We start from the raw sequence: 25,968 nt of genomic DNA, 5'->3' as shown, positions 1-25,968 counted from the left end.
TTACTCGCTGGACCACAAAAGAAGTCCCTAGTTTGATTATTTATTAATGGTTAATTTGAACAAATTAGTTCTCAATAGACACAAGAAAAGAGTAACTCCATTGGTGCTATGTAATAACAGACTAATGGTATTGCCTTCTCTGGACTAATGGTATAAAGTAGCATAAAGTTAGAAATTCAGGAATCGTTCTTACCATACTGATACCAGGGTGGAACCTTGGGTCTCACATCTGTAAAGTAAAAGCAAGCCAGTGTGAGTGATGTTTATTTACAGATGTACTATCTCTGAATTACTTCAGGCCTAAACACAATATCTTGGACTTTGCTTTTTAAAAGATTATTGAGAACCAGATGTTGCTTGGAAAGTGATCAGTTCTCCTACCTGAAGAGGAGCCTCAAGAGAGACCTTGGTTAAAGAAAAAAGGTTGTGAACATTTATTGAGAGCCTATTGTGTGTCACACACTGTGCTGGTGCTTTTACTTATTCATCTGATAAGTAATTTTGTTTGTTTGTAATGTCACAGTGACATTTCTTCCAGGTTGTACTTGCAAAATACAGTTCTCCAGAATATGGGAAGTTATCTTCATTTCCCACTAACTTAGCATACTGCACTGGTGTCATTTTTTCTCATTCCACCATGATACACATTTTTTTTTTCCTAAATGGTACAATCTGGTTCATCATGAAGGTTGTTGGTCCTGTGGTCCAGGCTGCTTAAATTTTAGACCTCTGTAACTGTTGCCTTGGGAAAAAGCTATAGATAATTAGAAAGCAAACAAATAGTGAAGATCTTAATATTTTTACCTCTTGGAATTTTGCATATCCATTCACGTTTGGAACCACAGTATGAGGGTAGCAACGTTTTATTTGCCTTATAAACAGCACAATTTCTTGCATCTTCTCCAAAATAAGAATTGTCTAAAAATGAAGAGACAACCTGCAGCAGATGAAGTTCATTATTCCTTAATACTGATTCTCTGCAAAAGGTTTCAAATGATCAAAAAGGCATCCCTGTAGAAAATCACAATTGACTTCTGGAGGAAGCAAGTTATGATGCCAGTTAAAGGTGGTTCCACATTTGTGAAAAGCAAGCTAATGAAAACTTTAGCATTTTTTCTTGAAGATTCTTTTTCTGTTTTTTTAAAAAGAGGCATGCTACGCCTTTCTCCAGAAGGAATAAGTCAGATGAAATTGCACTGTTTTCTCACTTAAGGTTAGGCTAGCTCTGGGATTCTGGGTAAACTTTTTAGTGGCTCAAGGATCTTTCAGAATTGAATCTCATCTTTGATGTAGATTCTTTTGCTTTTAGTCTCTAATACTAACTTCTAAGTCAACCCTAGCTTTAATCAAGAAACTATCTATTTCTATGAATGATCACACAACAGGAGTATTGACTAGAGATTCAGATTTCTCAATGATTTGATGACTACTTGATAGAAATGTGGACCAACCATGAGTAAGACTCAGGTAAAAATCTGAAAAAAAAAAAAAAAAGAGGGTTTTGAAATGATTTATGCTTCCCTGGTAGCTTAGGGGTGAAGAATCTGCTTGCAATGCAGGAGACACAGGTTCGATCTCTGGGTTGGGAAGATCCCCTGGAGAAGGGAATGGCAACCCACTCCAGTATTCTTGCCTGGGAAATCCTATGGACAGAGGAGCCTGGCAGGCTATATAGCCCATGAGGTTGCAATAGTTGGACACAACTTAGCTACCACCACCACCACATACTCGCCTTCAAATATGTACAAAGTCATGCAATAATTCATCTAACTTATATATATATATATATATATATATATATATATATATATAAAAGTTCAGATTCAGAGAATGGCATGAGTTTGATATTTACTCTATCCAGAGGGAAGTGGTGAGGGACTCAGTCCACTGCTTCATGGCTTTATCTCATTGATTCGGAACCAAATTGTCTATGCCTCTCCTGTTATTAATAAGTTTGTTTGTTTTACTAAAAGACATTGTCGACCTCTATCCACCACACTTTATTTTCCAAGCGGCATATTGACGTTAACCACCCAACCGTGCTATGTGGTGGCTGCCATTAACAGGGCAGGTCAACCCTGCTTTATGCCCTTTCCACTCTCTGGGCCTTGGCTTCTTCAGCAGAAGAAGAATAGATCTATGCTTCTAATAATAATATACTAGATTATTCTAATAATGTTCTAATAATATTAATATTATATTATATAATGTAGTATATATTATATTACATATAATATATTAATATACTATTATATTACATAATATATATAATATAATATTATATTACATATGATATAATATATATTATATTATATAGTATAATATAAACTATAATATATATTATATATAATATATATTATATATAACATATTATATATAACATATTATAATATACATTATATTATTATATTCTAATAATAATATTCTGATAATAATATATTAGATTATTCAATAATATATTCTTGCTAATAATCTATTCAGCAGAATAGATGGGTGAGGCTAGGTCATCTCCAAGATCTCTTCATAACCTCTGGTCCTGTTGCCTTTTTCAAAGAAGCAGTACTGACGTGGTATTGTTTTTTTGTTTTTTTTTTCCAACTAGCACGCTCATTATTTTTATTCCCACTTAAGCATATAGTTTCTCTGCAAACCATTTCCTTGCTACATATTTGAACACCATCTATGTATCAGGTCTAAAGATCCCTTTTCTCTTTTGATCGTTACTATGTCAAAGTTTGGCTGCTGCTATTTTGCCAATGAGGAGACTTTATGACATTGTGTCTTTGGAGACAGACAACCTGTATACAAATGCTGTCTCTCTTATGTATTATTTTAGGCAAACTACTTAATCATTTTAATATCCACTATGTGGAATCACTGTAGTGATGAAAAGAGATCATGCAGGGTTGCACTCGGCTCAGTGCTCAGAACTTAACTGGGGCTCAGTGAATAAGAGCTGTATTAAATGCTCACTGCAGGCTGTTGCTAACCCCAGTTCACTGGTGAAACTAAATAATTTGATTTTTCTTGTGCCTTCAGATGGATCTCATTTTAATCTGGGTTACTGCTTCTGTTTTTTTTTTTCCCTATCATGAGGAAGATCTCAGAAATCCTCACTGTGCCTGAAAAAAAATGTAATTGTGAGTTCCTTCTTTCCTTCATGAGGTTTTTACACATGTGAGGCTGAATGAGAAATAATTATTTTTTTTCCTCCCAAATAATTTTCTTTGACTGAGAAGGAGGTGCAGCTTCTTAAACCTAAACCTGGCATTTCTGTTCTTTTAAAGTGAGAGAAACTGAAGATATTTCTTTTCACTGTGACATAGACAAGGGTCTCACCCTCACATGATCAGGTGCTGTGCAGGAGAGGGAGGGTAGGGCAAAGGAAGCATGGTATTATTTTAAAGAATAGTTGCTTCTCTGCTGGAGATTCTTCACATGGGAGATGGTTTTCAGGCCTTTTTCAGAGATTTTTATTTCCTTTTAGGATGAGATTTATAGCTAGCTTTGGAACTATCTGGCTAGCAAAGCTTTCTCAAGACCTTGCTGAAATGACTCTTTTGATACCAAAGTCTGGGGCAGTTTTTGATTTAGGTCTGAGTCATAGGGAACATGGCTGTTCTTCCTAGGTTCTCTTGGATGGTTTACTAAGTGGTTCCAGGGCCACCTGCTTTAAATTCATCTCCTTTTCTCCAGCTTGGAAAGACTTACAGGAGTTCCATCAGACCATTCCCAAGAACCAGCATTCAGTGGGTTTCTTTTATTAAATCCAATCCAGAACTGCCTTTCTTCTGTCCTGTGAAGAGAAGAAACTAAAACTTGGCCCTTCGCATTGAATTCACAATATTATGTAACAGGTTCAAAAAGTCTTTAAGTATTTAGTTATGCAGGAAACAGGTGACATGACTAGCAGAACTGATCAAGTGAGCAAGCATTTATTGACCATTTCCTGTAAGCAGAACCAGAGCTATAAAGTGAACTGAGCAAGGACTAATCTCACTTCCTACCTCTCTTGGTTTGTATGGTGTACTCATTGGGGATGGGCAGCTGGGAGAAAAGTCTGTCCATATTGAGAACATGGCTTTCTCATGGTCGTTAGGAATGGCAACACCTTTCAATTAGGACAAGAATACATGAAAGTGAGTTGGTAAGAAATTTGGGAACATCTTTTCCCTACTTTTCCCTATTTATTCACTACTTTACTGCATATTTATGTTACTTTTCTATGTTTGTTGTTCTTTTGTCAAATATTCACGTACTCTCTGAGGGTTAATCACCACCATCACCATTTAATAAAAGGTTTACAGCAGGTTTGGTTCCTCCAACTATATCCCAGTGTAAATCATTCCACGGTGAATCAGTCTGAGGCATGGTAGATTAACTTCAGCTATTACCACTGGTTAGACTTCATGAGAAGCCCCACAGAGAACCATCTTCCCTCCTATTAGGTGATGGACCAATATGTTAAACCACCGAGTATTCAATACATCAAGCAATAAAGGCTAATAGCACAATGAACCATCTCACTAAGATAATTTTCTGAGGATAATTTTGAAGAATTAAAGATTTAAAGGATTGAGAAATCATGACAGATGCTTTATTTTCCTTAATGCACAGAAGCAAACCTATTGTGAAGTATCTCCTTCTCAGATGTTTGAGCTCTTTTTCTTGAATGATACAAATGAACGTAAAATATGACTTAGAAAATTCTAGCATCACTGAGACCCATTGGCCACTGCCATGATTATAACTTACATTTAAGGTTGTGAGAAGGTGAGAATGCTGCCTTAAGCTTAAGCTAGGTAGATTCATCTCAGTGACCAGGCTGAAGACCTACATCACTCTCCCTGTGTTGAGAAGTTTTTATTCTTTTTCTCACTGAATTCAGAGGTCTACATTTTTCCTGCCATATACTCACTCCTAGAATATGGACTGGTATTTATTTTCTCTCCAACAATTTCCTAAAGTTGTATAATTTTAACTAGTTACTATATGATAAAAAGGGAGAAGGCAATGGCACCCCACTCCAGTACAGTTGCCCGGAAAATACCATGGATGGAGGAGCCTGGTCGGCTGCAGTCCATGGGGTCGCTAGGAGTCGGACACGACTGAGCGACTTCACTTTCACTTTCCACTTTTATGCATTGGAGAAGGAAATGGCAACCCACTCCAGTGTTCTTGCCTGGAGAATCCCATGGACGGAGAGGCCTGGTAGGCTGCAGTCCATGGAGTTGCACAGAGTCGGACACGACTGAAGCGACTTAGTAGTAGTATATGATAAAAATAAAAATAGAAAAACAGTGTCATAAGAAGAAGAAGAAGCACTATGCTAACAATGAGAATTGGTTTATTTGGTATAATTAAGCATGACACTTGGCTGAACTTGGCAGTCTTGGACAAAGAGTAGAATATACATTATATAGCTTTTGTGATTAGGTGCTGAACATCAATAATTTGATAGATACTTGACACTGAATTCTGTGAGACAGTTTGCAAGTATTGTTTCATAGGGCAGACCTTACAATACACAAGTATGAAAGGATGCTTTACAAGTGGCTGAGCCTTTGATTGTGTGGACCACAACAAACTCTGGAAAATTCTTAAAGAGATGGGAATACCAGATCAACTGACTTGCCTCTTGAGAAACCTGTATGCAGGTCAGGAAGCAGCAGTTAGAACTGGACATGAAACAACACATTGGTTCCAAATAGGGAAAGGGGTACATCAAGGCTGTATACTGTCACCCTGCTTATTTAACTTATATGCAGAGTACATCAGGAGAAATGCTGGGCTGGATGAAGCACAAGCTGGAATCAAGATTGCTGAGACAAATATCAGTAACTTTAGATATGCAGATGATACCACTCTTGTGGCAGAGAGTGAAGAGGAACTAAAGAGCCTCTTGATGAAAGTGAAAGAGGAGAGTGAAAAAGTTGGCATAATACTCAACATTCAGAAACTAAGATCATGGCATCTGGTCCCATCACTTCATGGCAAATAGATAGGGAAACAGTGGAAACAGTGGCAGACTTTATTTTCTTGGGCTCCAAAATCACTGCAGATGGTGATTGCAGCCATGAAATTAAAAGATGCTTGCTCCTTGGAAGAAAAGTTATGACCGAAAAGTTATGACCAACCTAGACAGCATATTAAAAAGCAGAGACTTTGCCAACAAAGGTCTGTCTAGTCAAAGCTATGGTTTTTCCAGTAGTCATGTATGGATGTGAGAGTTGGACTATAAAGAAAGCTGAGTGCTGAAGAATTGATGCTTTTGAACTGTGGTGTTGGAGAAGACTCTTGAGAATCCCTTGGACAGTAAGGAGATCCAACCAGTCCATCCTAAAGGAAATAAGTCCTGAACATTCATTGGAAGGACTGATGCTGAAGCTGAAACTCCAAAACTTTGGCTACCTGATGTGAAGAACTGACTCATTGGAAAAGACCCTGATGCTGGGAAAGATTGAAGGCAGGAGGAGAAGGGGACAACAGAGGATGAGATGGTTGGATGGCATCACCAACTCAATGGACATGAGTTTGAGTAAACTCCAGGAATTGGTGATGGACAGGGAGGCCTGCCATGCTGCAGTCCATGGGGTTGCAAAAATTCGGACACGACTGAGTGAATGAACTGAACTGACTGAACTGAGGTCATGAAGCCAAGTTACAACTTATAACAGTGGAGATGATCACATCTCCCTTGGATCTGAGGCCCCATACCTGACTAGCAATCCAATAAAACAGGAAGCTTCTTGAACTTTTCCTCAGCCTCAGAGAATCTGACTCAGCAGCCCTGGGATGAGACCAGAGGGCTCCTTGTTATCAAGTTTCCCAAGTGAGTGTGAGAATCAGCCAAGTTTGGGAACCATGGTCTCAGGCCAGCATTTCCTGCAGGGCCGATCAGTTCTATGGGATTTTAGATAAGTGGTGTCAAAAAAAAAAAAAACAGTTTTGTGGTCAAATAAAGTGCTTCCTTCTAGAAGCCTTTACAATACTAATGTATATGGCAAATTTCCAAGATAGGACCTTGTTTTGCAAACATATTTGACCACAAAATCCCCCTATTTTCCCTGGAGTACTCCATGAGACACACATTGGGAGATACTACCACCTTTAAGGTCATTTTTATAGATGTTAGAGGTGAATAATTTGATGGTATTACATATTAACCTTCTCAGGGGAGGGTCCTAAAGGAAATTTATGGGGTAGGCCAGGATTTTCCTCAAAAAGTAGTTCTGGATTTTCTCAGAGATTCAGATAAGTGTTTCATTGAGACTTCAGATTTCCAGAGCTTGAAACACAGTACTCAGTATTATATTTGTTTGTGTTAAAATAAATGTATGAAAGTGTGCCACCCCTCCTCCCCTTAGACCACAACATCCTCAGGGGTAGGATTTTGTGTCACATCTGTTGCATTTTCCAGCCACCCATGCATCTCTGGTGGCTCAGATGGTAAAGAATCCACCTGCAGTGCAGGAGACTGGGTTCGATCCCTGGGTTGGGAAGATTCCCCTGGAGGAGGGCATGGCAACTCACTCCAATATTCTTGCCTGCAGAGTCCCATGGACAGAGGAGCCTGGCAGGCTACAGTCCATGGGGTCACAAAGAGTCAGACATGACTGAGTGACTGTCGCTTTCACTTTCATGCATATAGTAGTGTCCCTTTCACAGAAGACATTCCCAAAATACATGCTAACTGACAAGAACATTCTACAGTAAGAAGCCAAGGAATGAGAAGGCTCGCTAAAAGAGACATGATGGCTGTCTTCAAATATTTGAAAATTGAGTAGACTTTGATCTGTATTGCTCTGGCTTCCTACAAAGTTGATCTTTGAAACTAGTCTCCAACAATGGAATGGATTATATCCCCAGTAAGGAGCACCTTGAAACTGAAAAGAATTATGTAGACAGTAGATGGCCATAGGCATTTGGTAGAAGAAATTCCCATACTGGACTGGAGGTAGCACAAGATCTCTATGTTTCTTCAAATTTAAGTTTGATTGATTTTCTAACTTCACAGAATTGAAGATTCTGTAAACTTGCAAGATGCATGCAAACAAGTAAATGCCTGTTTCCTCAAATGTAAAATTAGAAGGTTGGATTGGAATTTTTAAAAAATTAGTGAGACTTTCTTTTTTCCAAACAAAATATCACATGGATCCCTTCTGTATACAAAACACCTGGAGGTGAAGGAGTAGGTCGGTTGGACCTACTCCGGTGACTCAAGTCAGCGAACAAGAAACTGACTGCCCTCTTGACCTCTCCTGCTCTGGGGGTTCAGGACCCCTCAGATGCTCAGATAACACTTGGAAAATCACTGGGCTAGATAATTTCTGAACTTGGAAGAACAACTCTAAAATTCTGTTATGAGGCACACAGAAAAGATTTCAAGTATCAAACAGTCATCACTTTGTTCATTGTTTTATGGAATGAGAACTTAGTGCAATATAAATATAAAATGATAAGTATGTATTTTTCTCTCACAACTAGTTGCTTGTTGGCTTTAAACTTAAACACTTGAGGTTTTGAATATCCCAAACACTCCAAATATTTGGAATACTCATCACTAAGAAGTCATCACTGGGAAACAAAATATTTGACTGAAATTTTTCAAAATTAACAAGTATTTACCGATTAAATTTTGAATGTAAAAGCTCATTCACAAAATTCTCTTCCTCAATATGGGCAAAGCTTGCAAGATGAGCTCCAAATTCTTCACAAAATTCTTCAGCTTGTCTCCATGTTCTTTTCATCAGGACTTTTTCACTATGAAATACCTGTATAGAGAAAGGGAAGAAGGTTGACACAGTCATAAATAACATAAGGCTGTTTAATTCTGGACAAAAGGATTACAGGAATATAATTGTTGTCATTATTCTACATTAAAGGATTGACCGAGAAGGGAGAAATAACATTTATTGAACTAAAATGTATCTACTTTTCTAAAAACTATTTTTTTATTCTCAAAACAAAGACATGAGGAGGATATGATGAAGACTCTTTTCCTCCAGAAGAGTTCTTTTTGTCCCCCTCCTAAATATCCTATTGGAGAAGGAAATGGCAACCCACTCCAGTATCCTATGACTGGCATATGCTTGTCCCTTAGTAAAATGTTTGTCAAGAAATGAGGAGAGTCAGGCTAAGAGAAATTTACAAATTTCAAGTCAACAAATTTCAGGTCAACACAGCCACAGACTAGCAGAGCTAGGATTAGACCCAGTATTCCGTGGCTGACTCAGGGGAAGACATGAGAAATGAGACCTGAAACCTAAGGCAGGTATATGTCTGGGGTCTTTGAGTCTTGTGTGCTCTTTTTATGCTCAGTCATGTCCAACTCCTTGTGACCCCATGGACCATAGCTCACCAGGCTCCTCTGTCCACGGGGTTCTCCAGGCAAGAACACTGGAGTGGGTTGCCATACTCTCCTTCAGGGGATCTTCCTGACCCAGGGATCAAGCCTGCATCTCTCATGTCTCCTGCATTGGCAGGCAGGTTCTTTACCACTAGTGCCACCTATATTTCTAGGCTCTTTGGGTCTTGGCTATACCTAAATTGTTGTTTCGCAGCTGTTCTCACAGTGGCATGAAGAAGTCAGTCAAATGGAAAGTATGCTTTTGACTTTATTTAAGGTCAAGTGTGAGGAACCAACGACCCAGAGTTTCAGATCCCAGACCTCTATACCTTCCTCATTTGTAACTGCCTGATGCTATGCTTAAGTCTCTGATGCCAGGCGGGCACCCTGCAGCCAGGCTTCACCAGGCTCTAATTTGCTGAGACCAGAATGAATGACCTTCCCAGCCCCACGGACTACAGCACAGCCTTTCCGTCTTTTAAATTATATGTCAAAACTCACCTCCTCTGGGAACCTTTTTTCAAATCACTTTAAATTCATAAGTCCTACCGCTATGCCTATCAAACACACCATATATTTGCTGACGTATCAGGGTAATGTGTAGTAGAAAAAGCACTGGACTGGTAGTTCCAAGACCAGGAATTTATTCTAACTCTGTCAATAAATAATTGTGATCTTGGGTGAATCACCCCAACTCACTGCATGCTGCAGTTTACTCATTTCCAAGGTCTAACTTATAGCTCTGTGAGGTTACTCCTGGGCCCATTATTCCATGAATTTAATGTAGGATTAGACATGTGTACATGTAAATTGAGTGCATTCACAAGCCATTTATGAGACTGCAATATTTCTAGACACAGAGGCTGTCTCCATTCTGCTCTTCATGTGCCCCTGTGCCAGAGAACTTTCTCCCAGCATTTTAGAAATCTCTATTTATATGATGAACCAAAGATAAAGCCACCAAATATATTTCAAAAATATATTTCTGAGAAAATAAGAGACACTGACTTAAATCTAGAATCTGAAGGTGATTTGCAAAAAGACATTTCTTCACACAAAATATATATACATAAACTTTTGATCATCAAAAGCTGCCAAAGCTATTCTTGGCAGCAGAATGGCATTATTCCATAATAAGGACTTTATTCATTGGCTTACAGACAATATGGAATTGTACCATTTCCATACCCAGTGAGTGTCTGCCTTGTCCATTTGTAGGCAATAAGAATAATATTGACTGGAGCCTTAATATCAGTCCTCATGAGGAGGCCTCAGTGTCACCAGGATCTGTCAACATTTTGACCTAAAAATTATCTTGGAATATAACTGAGGGGATGGAGACAGCCAACAAATATTAATTGTCTGCTGTCTGCCAGGCACTGTTCTGGAATAAAGGAATTCAGGATACATGGACAAAGTTGAAATAATGTTGGTTCCATTGAGAATGCCCATGTAACTTCCACATTACCTTGAAGCAACTGGCCAGGCCAGGCTCTGACTCCCAATCCAAATAGCAGGGGTGAAAGGGCCATCCCTCTTCTTGCTTGGTTTTCTCCCGATTTTCCACTGGTTGCTTGCACAGGGACATCGCCTTAAAGTGCCTACAGTCCCTCACTTCCCAGCGGCCAGGGTGACTCCTGCCTCGCATGACAACGCAGCCACCACTGTAGCCTAAAAGCAGAAAACAACACTGTACTACCAGACCACGAGAACATTTTGTGCTTGTAAGACAGCTCTTTAGAGTGTTGGGTAATTGACATCTTGTAATGAAGCACCTAGACAAGAACAATAAAGATGAAAAAGGATGCTTTAGCGGCATGATCATCTCGTTTCTCTTCATCTCTGGAGAAAAGAATAGCAGATCGAAAAGTGAGAGAAGAGAGACTACGGAGCCTGAAATTTGGCTCAGATGGCAAATGATGGGCAATCTGGTGCTGTTTCAAGGTGGGATCGAAAATATCCCGCATATCTCATCAAACGCCAACATGCCTCTACTTTGAATTATTGAGCTTTTTAACTGCAGAAGAAATCTTAGCTCACAATTTATTGAGCAGCTACCCTGTACACTGTGCTTTCAAACACTACTATGAAAAATAAGCAATGAAAAATTCATGGTGCCGATCCTCTGAGAAATTGATTCAACAGGAAAAAACACATCAATGAGTCAGGCAGTGTGTGAGGTACACAACAGAGAACCTCACAATGGGAGAATGAAGTATATTCCAAGTGGGGTGAAATTCTGGGGGCGGCAGTGGGAGCAGACATTAGGGAAAAACCACCTTCTTATGGCCAAGCCCCATTTTATTCTTCTGTGTATGTTTGAATATACTGGAAAATGAAGTATATTTTCCCATAAAAATAATTTCTATGTTAAGATTCTCAAGTTTGTCATCAAATGTATACAACTCATATGGTAGCTGAAAAATACACTTCAAATTTCAGTGAATAGTAGAAAATCCCTTGCAAAAATTGAGTAAAAATGAGGCTTTTATTTTTTCTTGAATCCGGAGTGATCATTCAATGAACTAAATCAACATTTGGCAACAACAACAAAATTGTTTACCTATATCTACATACCAGTGGTGTTTAGTCACTAAGTCACTCTTGTGACCCCATGGACTATAGTCTGCCAGGCTCCTTTGTCCATGGGATTTCTCAGGCAAGAATACTGGAGTGGGCTGCCATTTCCTTCTCCAAAGGATCTTCCCAATCCAGGGATTGAACCCATGTCTCCTGCATCACAGGTGGATTCTTTACTGACTGAGCCACCTGAGAATACCAGACTAGGCTGTATATTATTAGCTGATTGAGATAGAAGGACTGAACAAAACCCAACTCTTATAGTTGAGTGTGAGACACAAATAAAGGATTAATTGTAGCAGACATACTGTGTGAAGTGCTATAGTAATGGTGTGTGTTAAAATTTCTGTGGGGAGACCTCAGATAGGGTGATGGAGTCTGCCTCAGGACATCAGTAAAGTATTTGCAGGTAGAGACATTTGAGCTGCATTTTGGAGGATGTTAAAAGGAGAAAAGAGTTTTCAAGGGGTGCTTGTAAAAAAGTAAATGATTATAGATGAAGCATATGAAGACTTGTGGTGGTTCTTGAGCTAAAGGCACTTTTAAAAGTATAGTTACTTGGTACTAGATATTTGTCTTGCTGAATTTCCCTTCAGAAGTAATGGCTTCAATTTCAGTAGATTCAGGGTAATTGGCATTATGCTTGCCAGCCATGTTTGTGTTGTCTTATGCTGATAGAAGGGCTTCTCCAGTGGCTCAGCAATAACGAATCCGCTTGCAGTGCCGGAGACACAGGAGATAAAGGGTTTGATCCCTGGGTTGGGAAGATCCCCTGGAGAATGGAATGGCAACCCACTCCAATATTCTTGCCTGGGAAATCCCATGGACAGAGAAGCCTGATGGGTTATAGTCCATGGGGTCGAAGAGTCGGAGACGACTGAAGCGACTTAGCACACACGTGCACACTAATAAAAAAACTAAACAGAGGGATAATGAAAAGTGGAATGAGAAGGAAGAAGACAGAGGAAGATGTACAAAGAGCGCCTCCTAGAGAAATGGGAAGGTGTTTGTGAAAGAGGAGAAAGAGCAAGGAAGCTGAAGCATGAGTGTTTATGCTTCAGTCACACCCGGGTGCACACCTGTGTTAGGCACCTGCAGGAAGCTCATAGTCTTACGTATGTACACATGGTGGTGGTCAAAGAAACCCACAAAGGTGAAAATGACCAGTCATAAACAAGTAGACATAACTGTATGACAAGTAGAAGAAACTGAAGTCAAGGGAGAGAGTTGGTCCATATAAAGGCCATCAGTTGACTCCACTGGCCAGAGGAACTGGTTAGTGTTCAGGATGGAGGGTGGGGGCCAGGCCGGGGACAGAGTATAGCATACTGCCCCTGCTGTGAATGGAGCAGTGGAGGCCTGTTGAGTGTAATTTGGGAATGCAGCTCGCAGTTTAGCTGAGTCATGAACAATAGTGGAGATGCTGCCTGCTCTGTGCAATGAAATTCTAATGAAACTGAATTGTGGAAATCCACGTAGAAGCCAAAAACCTAATATGTCTATGGAGAGAATTGCTCTAGTTGAAAGAGCAGGACAAACACACACTCTCACCTGACTCCTCCATCCTTCCTTCTCAGCAGCCTTTGAATTGGGGCCTAAAGTCTGGGGTTCTAGTCCCAGCACAAATATTTAGTAACTCAAACCTCAAACCAGTTAATTAAACACAAAAGACTGTGTCTAAAACAGGGGGGCAATAAGTCCTTTTCTTCTTATGGATTTTCATAAAAATAAAATAATGTATTAAGAAGCCCTGTGAGAGATATAAAGGGCTAAAACCATTTCTAAGATGTTGCTTCTATTTTTATCTTGACTGTTTTCATTACAAAATCTGGGATTTTTGTGGCACAAGTTCTGCCTGAGTGTTCAAAGAATTTTTAAAAGCTCAAATCAGCAAGTTTAAAATGCAATATACTTTTTTGTTGGTCTTGCATTTTGTCTTACTTTTCCACATCAGACAGTGATTAAATAGCTTTGGTTTTAGACACTAGATATTCAACTTTTCTTCATTAGTGAAGAAGGATATGTTTGCGAACTGCTATGAAGATAAAAAGTACTGCCGGGGTTTTATTGGTATTCTAAAATGGTTAACTTAATGGAACATTTGACCTAAGTTTTAGAGTCTCAGCCCCAAAGAAGCAGTGAAGTGGTATAATAAGGGGAGACTGAGCTAAGAAACAGAGAAGGCAATGGCACCCCACTCCAGTACTCTCACCTGGAAAATCCCATGGACGGAGGAGCCTGGTGGGCTCCAGTCCATGGGGTCCCTAGGGTCGGACACGACTGAGTGAATTCATTTTCACTTTTCACTTTGATGCATTGGAGAAGGAAATGGCAACCCACTCCAGTGTTCTTGCCTGGAGAATCCCAGGGATGGGGAAGCCTGGTGGGCTGCCGTCTATGGGGTCACACAGAGTCGGATACGACTGAAGTGACTTAGCAGCAGCAGCAGCAGGGCTAAGAAAGAGATAAACCAAATTTATAATCTCATGTTGTGAGGATGCTTGTAAAGCCAAATAACAAGGGTAGGGTGTGGGAAAGAGCAAAGGTGTTTATTGTTCTCAAATTTGGTAACTCATCTCCCATTGGGCAAGAGCAGCATTCCTTCTGTCCCTTAGTGGTGAATCTCACATTTGAGCTGATTCTCCTTACTTGCCTTAGCCTCCCTCTACCTGCCATTACTCTCTCCATCAAACATGAATGGGAACACTTTCAGTCAATTGAGAAATTCCAATTCACTATTCTGCTGCTAAGTCGCTTCAGTCGTGTCTGACTCTGTGCGACCCATAGACAGCAGCCCATGAGGCTCCCCTGTCCCTGGGATTCTCCAGGCAAGAACACTGGAGTGGGTTGCCATTTCCTTCTCCAATGCATGAAAGTGAAAAGTGAAAGTGAAGTCACTCAGTTGTGTCCGACTCTTAGCGACCCCATGGACTGCAGCCCACCAGACTTCTCCATCCATGGGATTTTCCAGGCAAGAGTACTGGAGTGGGGTGCCTTCTCCGATTCACTATTCTAGTCTCTTCAATTTGGCAAAATTATCTAGCCTTATAGCAAATTGAACCAACCTGGGAAAAGTTCCATCTTTCACCTCTCTGGCCAAATACCTAAAAACAGACTATCCGAATCTATGTGTGGCCTTGGGGCAGGAGGGAATCATAACTGAGCCTTTAGACAATCATTTTACTTGTGCCTATCTGCTTATTTCCCCTTGCCTGCAGCAACCCTTTAACATCCTTAATCTCAAGTCTTCTGTTCTGCCTTCTTTCATCTCTCTCTTCTCCTTCTCCATGGAGAAAAGTGAAGCTTTTGGGTCAGGAAAGGTGAGCTTTCATGGAGTTCTGCTTATCTGCCTGAGACCACATTAGGCATTTTATATGGTCTTTTCCTATTTAACTTGAAAAATCTCTTTGAGGTGGATATTAGTGTCTACAGTTGGCTAATGGAAAAACCAAGGCTCAGAGGTGTAGTATCTTGTCTAAGGCCACATAATAGTTCAATAGGGTTGATCTGGAATTTGAAACCAGATTTAACTGAGTCTACCATGAGATAATGTCAAGGTGCAGAGGAGGTGGACATTCAATAAATAACTGTTGAATGAATAACTGAAACTTCCCCTCCAATTATGCTCCTCCATTTCCATGGACTCTTCTCTTTCCCCTGGTCATACTTCTCCTTTGTGAACCCAAAGTATTTCCTTGAGATCTACTATCCCATTTTAGTGTGTATGACAGTTACTATTACATTTATAAAAAGATACGGAAATACCAAAAGGGTACTCAGAAATTAGGCTGTTCATTCTCATTTAGGTGTTGGTTCATTTCAGGATTCTGATGAGACTTAAAATGGATAATTGTCTATCTGTTGGATGGATAGGGTCCCTGTTGCCATGTACAGGGCACTTTCAAGAAAATAGATCTGACCTGCTCTACTGCAATCCCATTTTCCTTTCCATTGACTTGAGACAACTGGGGGCAATACTTTGGAGTTATCCTGTGAGTGAAGCACTCCTTTCTCACAGTGGTATCTAGATATAGAAACTTTTTTCACAGAGCCTGAGTTATGGACGGATGCAAAACTGTGATTTCCATTTATTTTTTTTTTTCTATAAAATACCTGTGAAACTCTAATAGTATTTGGAAAGGCTTTTTTGAATACCTTAAAGGATAGATTAACCTGCTTCCTTTCATTATTTATAGCAACCTCCATATATATTGAATCCTTAATATAAATACAAGGTACATTTAGGTTTCTAATGCATTAGCTTCTCCCTAAATGAGAAAGACCCTATTTATCATCTTTCTCTTTAATCAGTGGTACTAGTTAGTACGGATCAAAACTGTTTTTACCTGAATGGTTACTTATCTTAATATACAGAATGCCATAGTCACTTTGTTGTGGTTATTTTAGTAAAGATAGCAAGAAATTATTTCTTAATAGAAATATCCCAGCTATGAAGAAGCCTGTAATGAATCAATTGATTCATTAATGCTTCAATCATATGGCTTCTAACTTGCAAATAGTGAGAAAATGAAATGGTCTTTCTAAAAAAAATAAAAATCTATGATTTGGATCAGGTCTCTGACTCTAACTTTTTAAAAATGAAAATGTTAATTTTATGAGAAATAAAAAGAATAGAGTAACACATTTTCCAGAGAAGGCAATGGCAACCCACTCAAGTACTCTTGCCTGGAAAATCCCATGGACCGAGGAGCCCAGTAGGCTGTAGTCCATGGGGTCGCTAAGAGTCGGACACGACTGAGCGACTTCACTTTCACTTTTCACTTTCATGCATTGGAGAAGGAAATGGCAACCCACTCCAGTATTCTTGCCTGGAGAATTCCAGGGATGGTGGAGCCTGATGGGCTGCCGTCTATGCGGTCACACAGAGTCGGACACGACTGAAGCGACTTAGCTTAGCTTAGCTTAGTTTAACACATTTTCAGTGTGTTATGGGGATACAATCAAAAAGCCCAGACTGTAGGAAACTATAGGACAAACAACACATTTGCATCAACAAATAAAATTTTTAAAAATGACAAGGGGCAAGGAAGAGGGAAACCTAGAGAGGAAAACAGACTTTAGGAGATCTATCCACTAATTACAGTGTGCGCAACCTTTTTTTGATCTTGATTCAAATAAGCCATAATATACATTATATATGTATATTGCTATGAATCATTTAGAAATTCAAGCATTTACTGAAGATTTATGATGCTATGAAATTATAGTTAATTACTTTTAGCTGTGATAATTGTATTATTCTGAAAAAGGAGTCTTTATCTTTTAGAGCTAATACTGAAATATTTATGGGTGAAATGATATGATATTTGGGATTTCTATGAAAAAATATGGGAAATGGGAGAAGTGGGTGAGAATATAGATGAAACAAGATTGACCGTGGGTTGATAATTGATGACACTGGGTCATGGGTATAGGTGGTGGCTCATTGTGCTCTTTGGTGGGCATAATACAAGGTTGGTAAAATGGCAGAACTATGATTCCACCAATTTTGATGATATGACATAAGGACAGAGTCTTCATTGAGTTTATAAAAAGCTGCAGGCTTCCTGTTCAGTGGTCAATTTATATAGTCAGTCTGGGCTGGATTAAGATTCTGACATGAGGACCAAGCTAATGGATTCTTTTGTGACAGGCGGAGAAAAAAATATGATTTAGGATGGTGTGTCTGCAAATAGCAATTTAAAAGAAAAAAAGAAACACAGAGCTTTTACATTGCTATTTTCTTCAAAAAAAGATTTACATTTTCATCTTATTCAGAGACAATTTACTCAATGTCAATCAGCCTGAGCAGTCAAACTGAGCATCACGATATTATTTTTGCTTCAGGGAAAAGAGAAAAAGAGTAGTGCCACTCAAATAAATTACAGCAGAAACTTATGAATGACAAGGAGTTCTGCTTCAGTTCCAAATTTTAGACATCCAAATATGCCCCAAGGAAGATAACATTAAAAACTAAGAATTTTGTCTGCTCAAAATGTATTAATTTATTTTGACAGGTATAGACATTCCTAACAAAATTCCAAGGTATATTAGAAATGATACCTGTTTTTTTTTTTCCAATAATAGTGTGACATGGAACTTTACTATTCTCTGTATTTTGAAAACATTCATAAATTTGTAGAATGAGAAGTTTGTTTATTGAATGAGTTGTGATGTTTCTTGTTTAGAACTATGCAGTCACCAGTGTGTATACAAATTTCCTAAAGCGATGCTATACACAAGAATCTAATTTGTCTTACCTTCACCTCACATGCCTATTTTTAAAGTATAGTTTAAAAATATAAACTATATTTTTAGAGCATTTTAAGGTCACAGAAAATTTTAGTGGAAAGTAAAGACTTCCCTTATACCCCATGCTCCATATATCCTACTGTTGCCCTCACACACCAGAATGGTACATTTGTTAAAACCTACACTGACACATCGTTATCACCCCAAGTACATGGTTTACACTGGGGTTCACTCTGTTGTATGTTCTCTGGATTTGGACAAATGTATAATGACATGTCCACCAGTGTGGTATAATGTAGAATGGTTTCACTGACCACCCGCACCACCCCCACCACCCCCATCACAAATCCTCTGTGCTCTGCCTATAAACTCCTCCTTCCCCAAGCCTTTGAAAACCACTAATCTTTTTACTGTCTCCATAGTTTTGCCTTTTCCAGAATGTCATATGGTTGTAATCACACAGTATGCAGCCTTTACAGATTGGCTTCTTTCACTTAGTGATATGCATTTAAGTTTTCTCCATGTCTTTTCATGACTTGGCAGCTCCTTTCTTTTTATCACTGCATAATATTCCATTGTCTGCATGTAATACAATTTATTTATTCACTCATCTACTAAAGGACATCTTGATGGCTTGAAAGCTTTGGCAAGTATGAATAAAGCTTCTATTAAAAAAAATCTGTATGCAAGTTTTTTGTGTTAACATCAGTTTTCAATTCATTTGGATAAACACCAAGGAGTGTAAAAGTATGTTTACTTTTTAAGCAATTGGCAACCTGTCTTTAAAAGTGGCTATACCATTTTGCATTCCTGCCAGCAATGTATGAGCGCTCCTGTGGCTCCAAATCCCTGCCAGCATTTGGTATCGCCAGTGTTTTGGATTTTGGTTATTCTAATAAGTGTGAAGGGGCTTCCCTGATGGCTCAGTGGTAAAGAACTCACCTGCCAATGCAGGAGACATGGGTTCAATCCCTGGGTGGGGAAGATCCCCTCGAGAAGGAAATGGCAATCCACTCCAGTATTCTTGCCTGGGAAATCCAGGAGGAGCCTGGCGGGCTGCAGTCCATGGGGTTGCAAGAGAGTTGGACACTACTTAGCGACTAAACATCAACAAACAAAAAGTGTGTAGCAGTATCTCGTTGTTGTTTTAATTTGCAGTTTCCTATTGACATATAATGTTGAACATGTTTTCATTTGCTTATGTTAGATCTATATATCTTCTTTGTTTAAGATCTCTTGTCCCATTTTACATTGGGTTTTTTGTTTATTGTTGAATTTTAAGAGTACTTTGTATATTTTGTATAACAATCCTTTATCAGATATAATTTTTTTTACAAATATTTTCTCCCAGTCTACGGCTTGTCTTCTCATTCTCTGACATTATCTTTCTCACGGCACAAGTTTTACTGAAGTTTTAGTTTTAATGAAATCTAGCTCATCAATTATTTATTTCATGGATTTTTGCTTTTGGTGTTGTATCTAAAAAGTCTTACCATACCTAAGGTCGTGTAGGTTTTCTTTTTTGTTATCATCTGGGAGTGTAAAAGTTTTATGTTTTACATTTAGATCTATGATCTATTTTGAGTTAATTTTTGTTTAGGGTGTAAGCTCTGTGTCTAGATGTTTTCTTTTTTTGACATGTGGATATCCAACTGCCTAAGCACCATTTGTCAAAAAGAGTTTTTCCCATTGTATTGTTTTTGCTTCTTTTTCGAAGATCAGTTGACTATTCTGTGTCAGTCTATTTCTGAGTTCTTTATCCTGTTTTATTGATTTATATTTCTTTTTTTGCCAAACTATATTGTGTTAACTGGGCTTCCCAGGTGGCTCAGATGGTAAAGAATATGCCTGCAGTGCAGGAGACCCGGGTTTGATCTCTGAGTCAGGAAGCTCCTCTAGAGAAGACAATGGCTACCCACTCCAGTATTCTTGCCTGGAGACTCTCATGGATAGAGGAGCAACAGTTCATGGGGTCACAAAGAGCTGGACATGACTCAGTGACTAAACATATACACACACATTGTCTTAATTATTGTAGATTTATAATAACTTTTGAAGTCAGATAGTGTCAATTGTTTGACTTTACTCTCCTTCAATACTGAGTTGGCTATTCTGGGTCTTTCGCCTCTCCATATAAACTTTAGAACCAGTTTGTCAGTATCCACAAAATAACTTGCTGGTTTTTTGATTGGAATGGCCTTGAGTCTGTAGGTCAATTTATGTAGAACTGACATTGTGACAATATTGAGCCTTTCTGTTTATGAACATGGACTCCCTATTTATTAATTTCTTTTTGATTTCTGTCATTAAGTCTGTAGTTTTCTTCTATAGATCTTATACATATTGTTAGATTTATACCTAAAAATTTCACTTTGAGGGGTGCTAATGTAATATGTTTTTAATTTAAAATTCCTCTTTTCACTGCTGCTATACAGAAAAGCAATTGACTTTCGTACGTTAATCCTGTGTCCTGCAATCTTGCTATAATTGATTATTAGCTAGAGGAATTTTTTGATTCTAATTTTCTACATAAACAATCATGTCATCTGTAAACAAAGTTTTATTTCTTTCTTTCCAATCTGTATACTTTCATTTGCTTTTCTTATCTTATTGCATTAGTTAGAACTTCTACTACAATGTTTAAAAGAGGGTTGATAAGGGACATCTTTGCCTTGTTCTTGATCTTAGTAGGGAAGCTTCTAGTTTTTCACCATTAAGTATGATATCTGAGTTTTCTGTAGATGTTCTTTATCAAGTTGAAGAAGTTCCCATCAATTCCTTGTTTGCTAATAGTTTTTAATATGAATGGATATGGAATTTTGTCAGATGCTTTTTTTGCATCTGTTGATATGATCATGTGATTTTTCTTTTGTTGATGCGATGGTAAACATTAATAGGTTTTTAAATGTTGAACCAGCTTTGTATACCTGGGATAAATTCCACTTGATTGAAGTGTATAAATTCTCTTTATACATTTTTAAGTCAATCTGTTAATATTTGGTTAAAGATTTTTGTGTTTATGTTCATGAGATATATTGGTCTGTAGTTTTCTTGTAGTGTCTTTTCCTGACTTTGGTGTAGGGTAATGTTGCCCTCATACAATGAGTTATAGTCTCTCTGCTTCTAACTTCTAGAAGAGGTTGTAGAGAACTGGTATAATTTCTCACTTAAAATGTTTGGTAGAATTCACTAGCTGAACCCATATAAACCTACTGCTTTCTGTTTTGGAAGGTTATAAATTACTGATTCAATTTCTTAATAGATATAGTCTTATTCAGATAGTCCATTTCTTCTTTTGTGGGTTTTGGCAGATTATATCTTTAAAAGAATTGGTAAATTTTACCTAAATTGTCAAATTTATGGGTATAGTTGCTCATAATACTCCTTTTTTAAATCCTTTTAATGTCTGTGGGATCTATAGTGATGTCCTGTTATTCATTTATGATATTAGTAATTTGTGTATCCTCTCTCTTAGTGAAACTGGTTAGAGGCTTATTAATTTCATTGTTATTTTCAAAGAATCAGGTTTCTTTGATTTTCTTTATTGATTTTCTGTATTCAATTTCACTGATTTCTGCTCTAATTCTTATTTTTCTTTTCTTCTACTTACTTTGGATTTAATATGCTCTTCTTTCTCTAGTTTCCTAAATGGAAAATCAGGTTAGTGATTTAAAATATTTCTTTTTTTCTGATATGTTCATTCAGTGTTATAAATTTCCCTCTAAGCCCTGCTTTCTCTGCATCTCACAAATATATTTTCATTTAATTAAGGGTTGCTTAATCTCCAAGTATTTTGGAATTTTCTCAGATACCTTTCTGTTATTTGTTTATAGTTTAATCTCATGTGAACTAAGAGACATTGTAAAACTTCTATTCTTTTAAATTTGTTAAGGTGTGCTTTATGGCCTAGAATGCAGTCTGTCTTAGCAAACGTTCCATGTCAGTTTAAGAATGTGTAATCTGCTGTTGCTGTTGTTGGATGAAGCAGTCTATAGATATCAATCATATCCAGGTTATCGACGGTGCTGTTGATTTCAACTTTGTCCTTACTGATTTTCTGTCTGTTGGATCCATCCATTTCTAACAGAGGGGTGCTAACATATCCAACTATAATAGTAGATTCACCTATTTCTCCTTGCAGTATTATCAGTTTTCCCTCATATATTTTGCTATTCTATTGTTAAGTACATACACATTAAGGACTGTTATGTCTTCTTTAGTGCTGACTCCTTTATCTTTATGTAATGTCCATTTTTATCCCTGGAAACTTTTCTTGTTCTGAAGTCTGCTCTGTATTAAATTAATATAGCTACTTTTACTTTCTTTTGATTAGTGTTAGCATAATATCTTTATCCCTTTACTTTTAATCTACATGTGTCTTTATATTTAAAGTGGCTTTTTGTAGACAACATACTTGGGTCTTAGTTTTTGAACTGCTCTAAAAATATTCTTTAATTAGTATTTAGCCCTCTGACTAATTTTTGTTAAATATTTGATATATACAACAGAATGATCTCTGTTTGTTTCCAAGGCAAACCATTCAATATCACAGTAATCCAAGTCTATGCCCCAACCAGTAACACTGAAGAAGCTGAATGGTTCTATGAAGACCTACAAGACCTTTTAGAACTTATACCCAAAAAAAGATGTCCTTTTCATTATCAGGGACTGGAATGCAAAAGTAGGAAGTCAAGAAACACCTGGAGTAACAGGCAAATTTGTCCTTGGAATACTGAATGAAGCAGGGCAAAGGCTAATAGAGTTTGCCAAGAGAATGCACTGGTCATAGCAAACACCCTCTTCCAACAACATAAGAGAAGACTCTACACATGGACATCACCAGATGGTCAACACCGAAATCAGATTGATTATATTCTTTGCAGCCAAAGATGGAGAAGCTCTATACAGTCAACAAAAACAAGACCAGGAGCTGACTGTGGCTCAGATCATGAACTCCTTATTGCCAATTCAGACTTAAATTGAAGAAAGTAGGGAAAACCACTAGATCATTCAGGTATGACCTAAATCAAATCCCTTATGAGTATACAGTGGAAGTGAAAAATAGATTTAAGGGACTAGATCTGATAGACAGAGTGCCTGATGAACTATGGATGGAGGTTCATGACACTGTACAGGAGACAGGGATCAAGACCCTCCCCATGGAAAAGAAATGTAAAAAAGCAAAATGGCTGTCTGGGGAGGCCTTACAAATAGCTGTGAAAAGAAGAGAAGCGAAAAGTAAACGAGAAAAGGAAAGATAAGCATCTGAATGCAGAGTCCCAAAGAATAGCAAGGAGAGATAAGAAAGCCTTCCTCAGTGATCAATGCAAAGAAATAGAGGAAAATAACAGAATGGGAAAGACTAGAGATCTCTTCAAGAAAATTAGAGATACCAAGGGAACATTTCATGCAACGATGGGCTCGATAAAGGACAGAAATGGTATGGACCTAACAGAAGCAGAAGATATTAAGAAGTGGCAAGAATACACAGAAGGACTGTACAAAAAAGATCTTCACGACCCAGATAATCACAATGGTGTGATCACTGACCTAGAGCCAGACATCCTGGAATGTGAAGTCAAGTGGGCCTTAGAAAGCATCACTACAAACAAAGCTAGTGAAGGTGATGGAATTCCAGTTGAGCTATTTCAAATCCTGAAAGATGATGCTGTGAAAGTGCTGCACTCAATATGCCAGCAAATTTGGAAAACTCAGCAGTGGCCACAGGAAAAGGTCAGTTTTCACTCCAATCCCAAAGAAAGACAATGCCAAAGAATGCTCAAACTACCACACAATTGCATTCATCTCACACTAGTAAAGTAATGCTTAGAATTCTCCAAGCTAGGCTTCAGCAATATGTGAACTGTGAAATTCCAGATGTTCCTGCTGGTTTTAGAAAAGGCAGAGAAACCAGAGATCAAATTGCCAACATCCACTGGATCATCGAAAAAGCAAGAGAGTTCCAGAAAAACATCTGTTTCTGCTTTATTGACTATGCCAAAGCCTTTGACTGTGTGGATCACAATAAACTGTGGGAAATTCTGAAAGAGATGGGAATACCAGACCACCTAACCTGCCTCTTGAGAAACCTGTATGCAGGTCAGGAAGCAACAGTTAGAAGCGGACATGGAACAACAGACTGGTTCCAAATAGGAAAAGGAGGATGTCAAGGCTGAATATTGTCACCCTGCTTATTTAACTTATATGCAGAGTACATCATGAGAAATGCTGGGCTGGAAGAATCACAAGCTGGAATCAAGATTGCTGGGAGAAATATCAATAACCTCAGATATGCAGATGATACCACCATTATGGCAGAAAGTGAAGAGGAACTAAAAAGCCTCTTGATGAAAGTGAAAGAGGAGAGTGAAAAAGTTGGCTTAAAGCTCAACATTCAGAAAACAAAGATGATGGCATCTGGTCCCATCACTTCATGGGAAATAGATGGGGAAACAGTGGAAACAGTGTCAGACTTTATTTTGGGGGGCTCCAAAATCACTGCAGATGGTGATTGCAGCCTTGAAATTAAAAGACGCTTACTCCTTGGAAGGAAAGTTATGACCAACCGAGACAGCATATTTAAAAGCAGAGACATTACTTTGCCAACAAAGGTCCATCTAGTCAAGGCTATGGTTTTTCCAGTGGTCATGTATGGATGTGAGAGTTGGACTGTGAAGAAAGCTGAGTGCCAAAGAATTGATGTTTTTGAACTGTGGTGTTGGAGAAGGCTCTTGAAAGTCCCTTGGACTGCAAGGAGATCCAACCAGTCCATTCTGAAGGAGATCAGCCCTGGGTGTTCTTTGGAAGGAATGATGCTAAAGCTGAAACTCCAGTTCTTGGCCACCTCATACGAAGAGTTGTCTCACTGGAAAAGACTCTGACGCTGGGAGGGATTGGGGGCAGGAGGAGAAGGGGACGACAGAGGATGAGATGGCTGGATGGCATCACCTACTCGATGGATGTGAGTTTGGGTGAACTCCGGGAGTTGGTGATGGACAGGGAGGCCTGGCGTGCTGCGATTCATGGGGTCGCAAAGAGTTGGACACCACTGAGTGACTGAACTGAACTGCACTGAACTGAGTAATTATTATAATATTATAATAATAGTTATCTTTCCTCAGGGAAGAGCTTGATGCCTCTAACTCATTTCCTCCAGATACAGATTTGAAGGTAACCTGTTGCCTGTTATCTGGGGTAGGCTTGTTGGAGATCCACAGGCAAGAAAAGGAGCAAGGCATCCAAACGGCTCAGAGTGAGATACAGATGTGTTGGATCCAGGCTGTTGGCCTAAGATTAACACAGTGACCTAAAAGCTTGGTCTGCGGGGCTGATTCTAGTGTAGATTGTGGCTGAAACCATTAGATTCTCTGGCAAAGTTTCGTACTTTGGGATCCAGAGCTGAGCATAAGAAAATGAAGAATTAATAGACCTGTAACTGAAATCCCAGCTAAGGTACCACAGAAATCCATGGAGGAGATGGACTAGCCAGAATGTTACCTAACTAACATTTCATAACAAGTCACCTGGCATTAACTGTGAACATATTAGATGTGCTCAAACATGCCCATTCACTCTGTTTTGAAGTATAATAGACTTTTCTGGATTGATTAAGCCCCTAGGATTCTTAGACAATGAGGGCGGATGGGGAAGAGATTTTAGGAGGGAGAAACTGGACTTCTGCTAATAAAGGCATGTGTGATCTTGAGCAATGAATTTATACCTTGAACTTGTCAAATGACTCATATGGATTATACTGCTAAAAACGATCAGCCATATATCACCCCCTG

At 38.6% G+C, this 25,968-nt stretch overlaps 1 protein-coding gene across 2 annotated transcripts in view; it reads right to left on the bottom strand.

Annotated features, from left to right (window-relative positions):
• The window catches only part of PLA2R1 (phospholipase A2 receptor 1), a 136,416-nt gene that overhangs the window by 41,042 nt on the left and 69,406 nt on the right, over positions 1-25,968 (bottom strand). For both annotated transcript variants that reach the window (XM_070799261.1, XM_070799256.1), the window contains exons 12-16: positions 10,818-11,020; positions 8,629-8,774; positions 3,712-3,796; positions 805-937; positions 194-229 (exon numbers count right to left, since the gene is read on the bottom strand). In XM_070799261.1, coding sequence (XP_070655362.1) covers positions 194-229; positions 805-937; positions 3,712-3,796; positions 8,629-8,774; positions 10,818-11,020 — 603 coding nt within the window. The remainder of the gene's footprint in view (positions 1-193; positions 230-804; positions 938-3,711; positions 3,797-8,628; positions 8,775-10,817; positions 11,021-25,968) is intronic.

The sequence above is a fragment of the Bos indicus genome, chromosome 2 (genome assembly GCF_029378745.1).
Source record: "Bos indicus isolate NIAB-ARS_2022 breed Sahiwal x Tharparkar chromosome 2, NIAB-ARS_B.indTharparkar_mat_pri_1.0, whole genome shotgun sequence".
Taxonomy (NCBI): Eukaryota; Metazoa; Chordata; class Mammalia; order Artiodactyla; family Bovidae; genus Bos; species Bos indicus.
The sequence above is the reverse complement of the archived record's forward strand: the minus strand, read 5'-3'. Positions and strand labels throughout refer to the sequence as shown.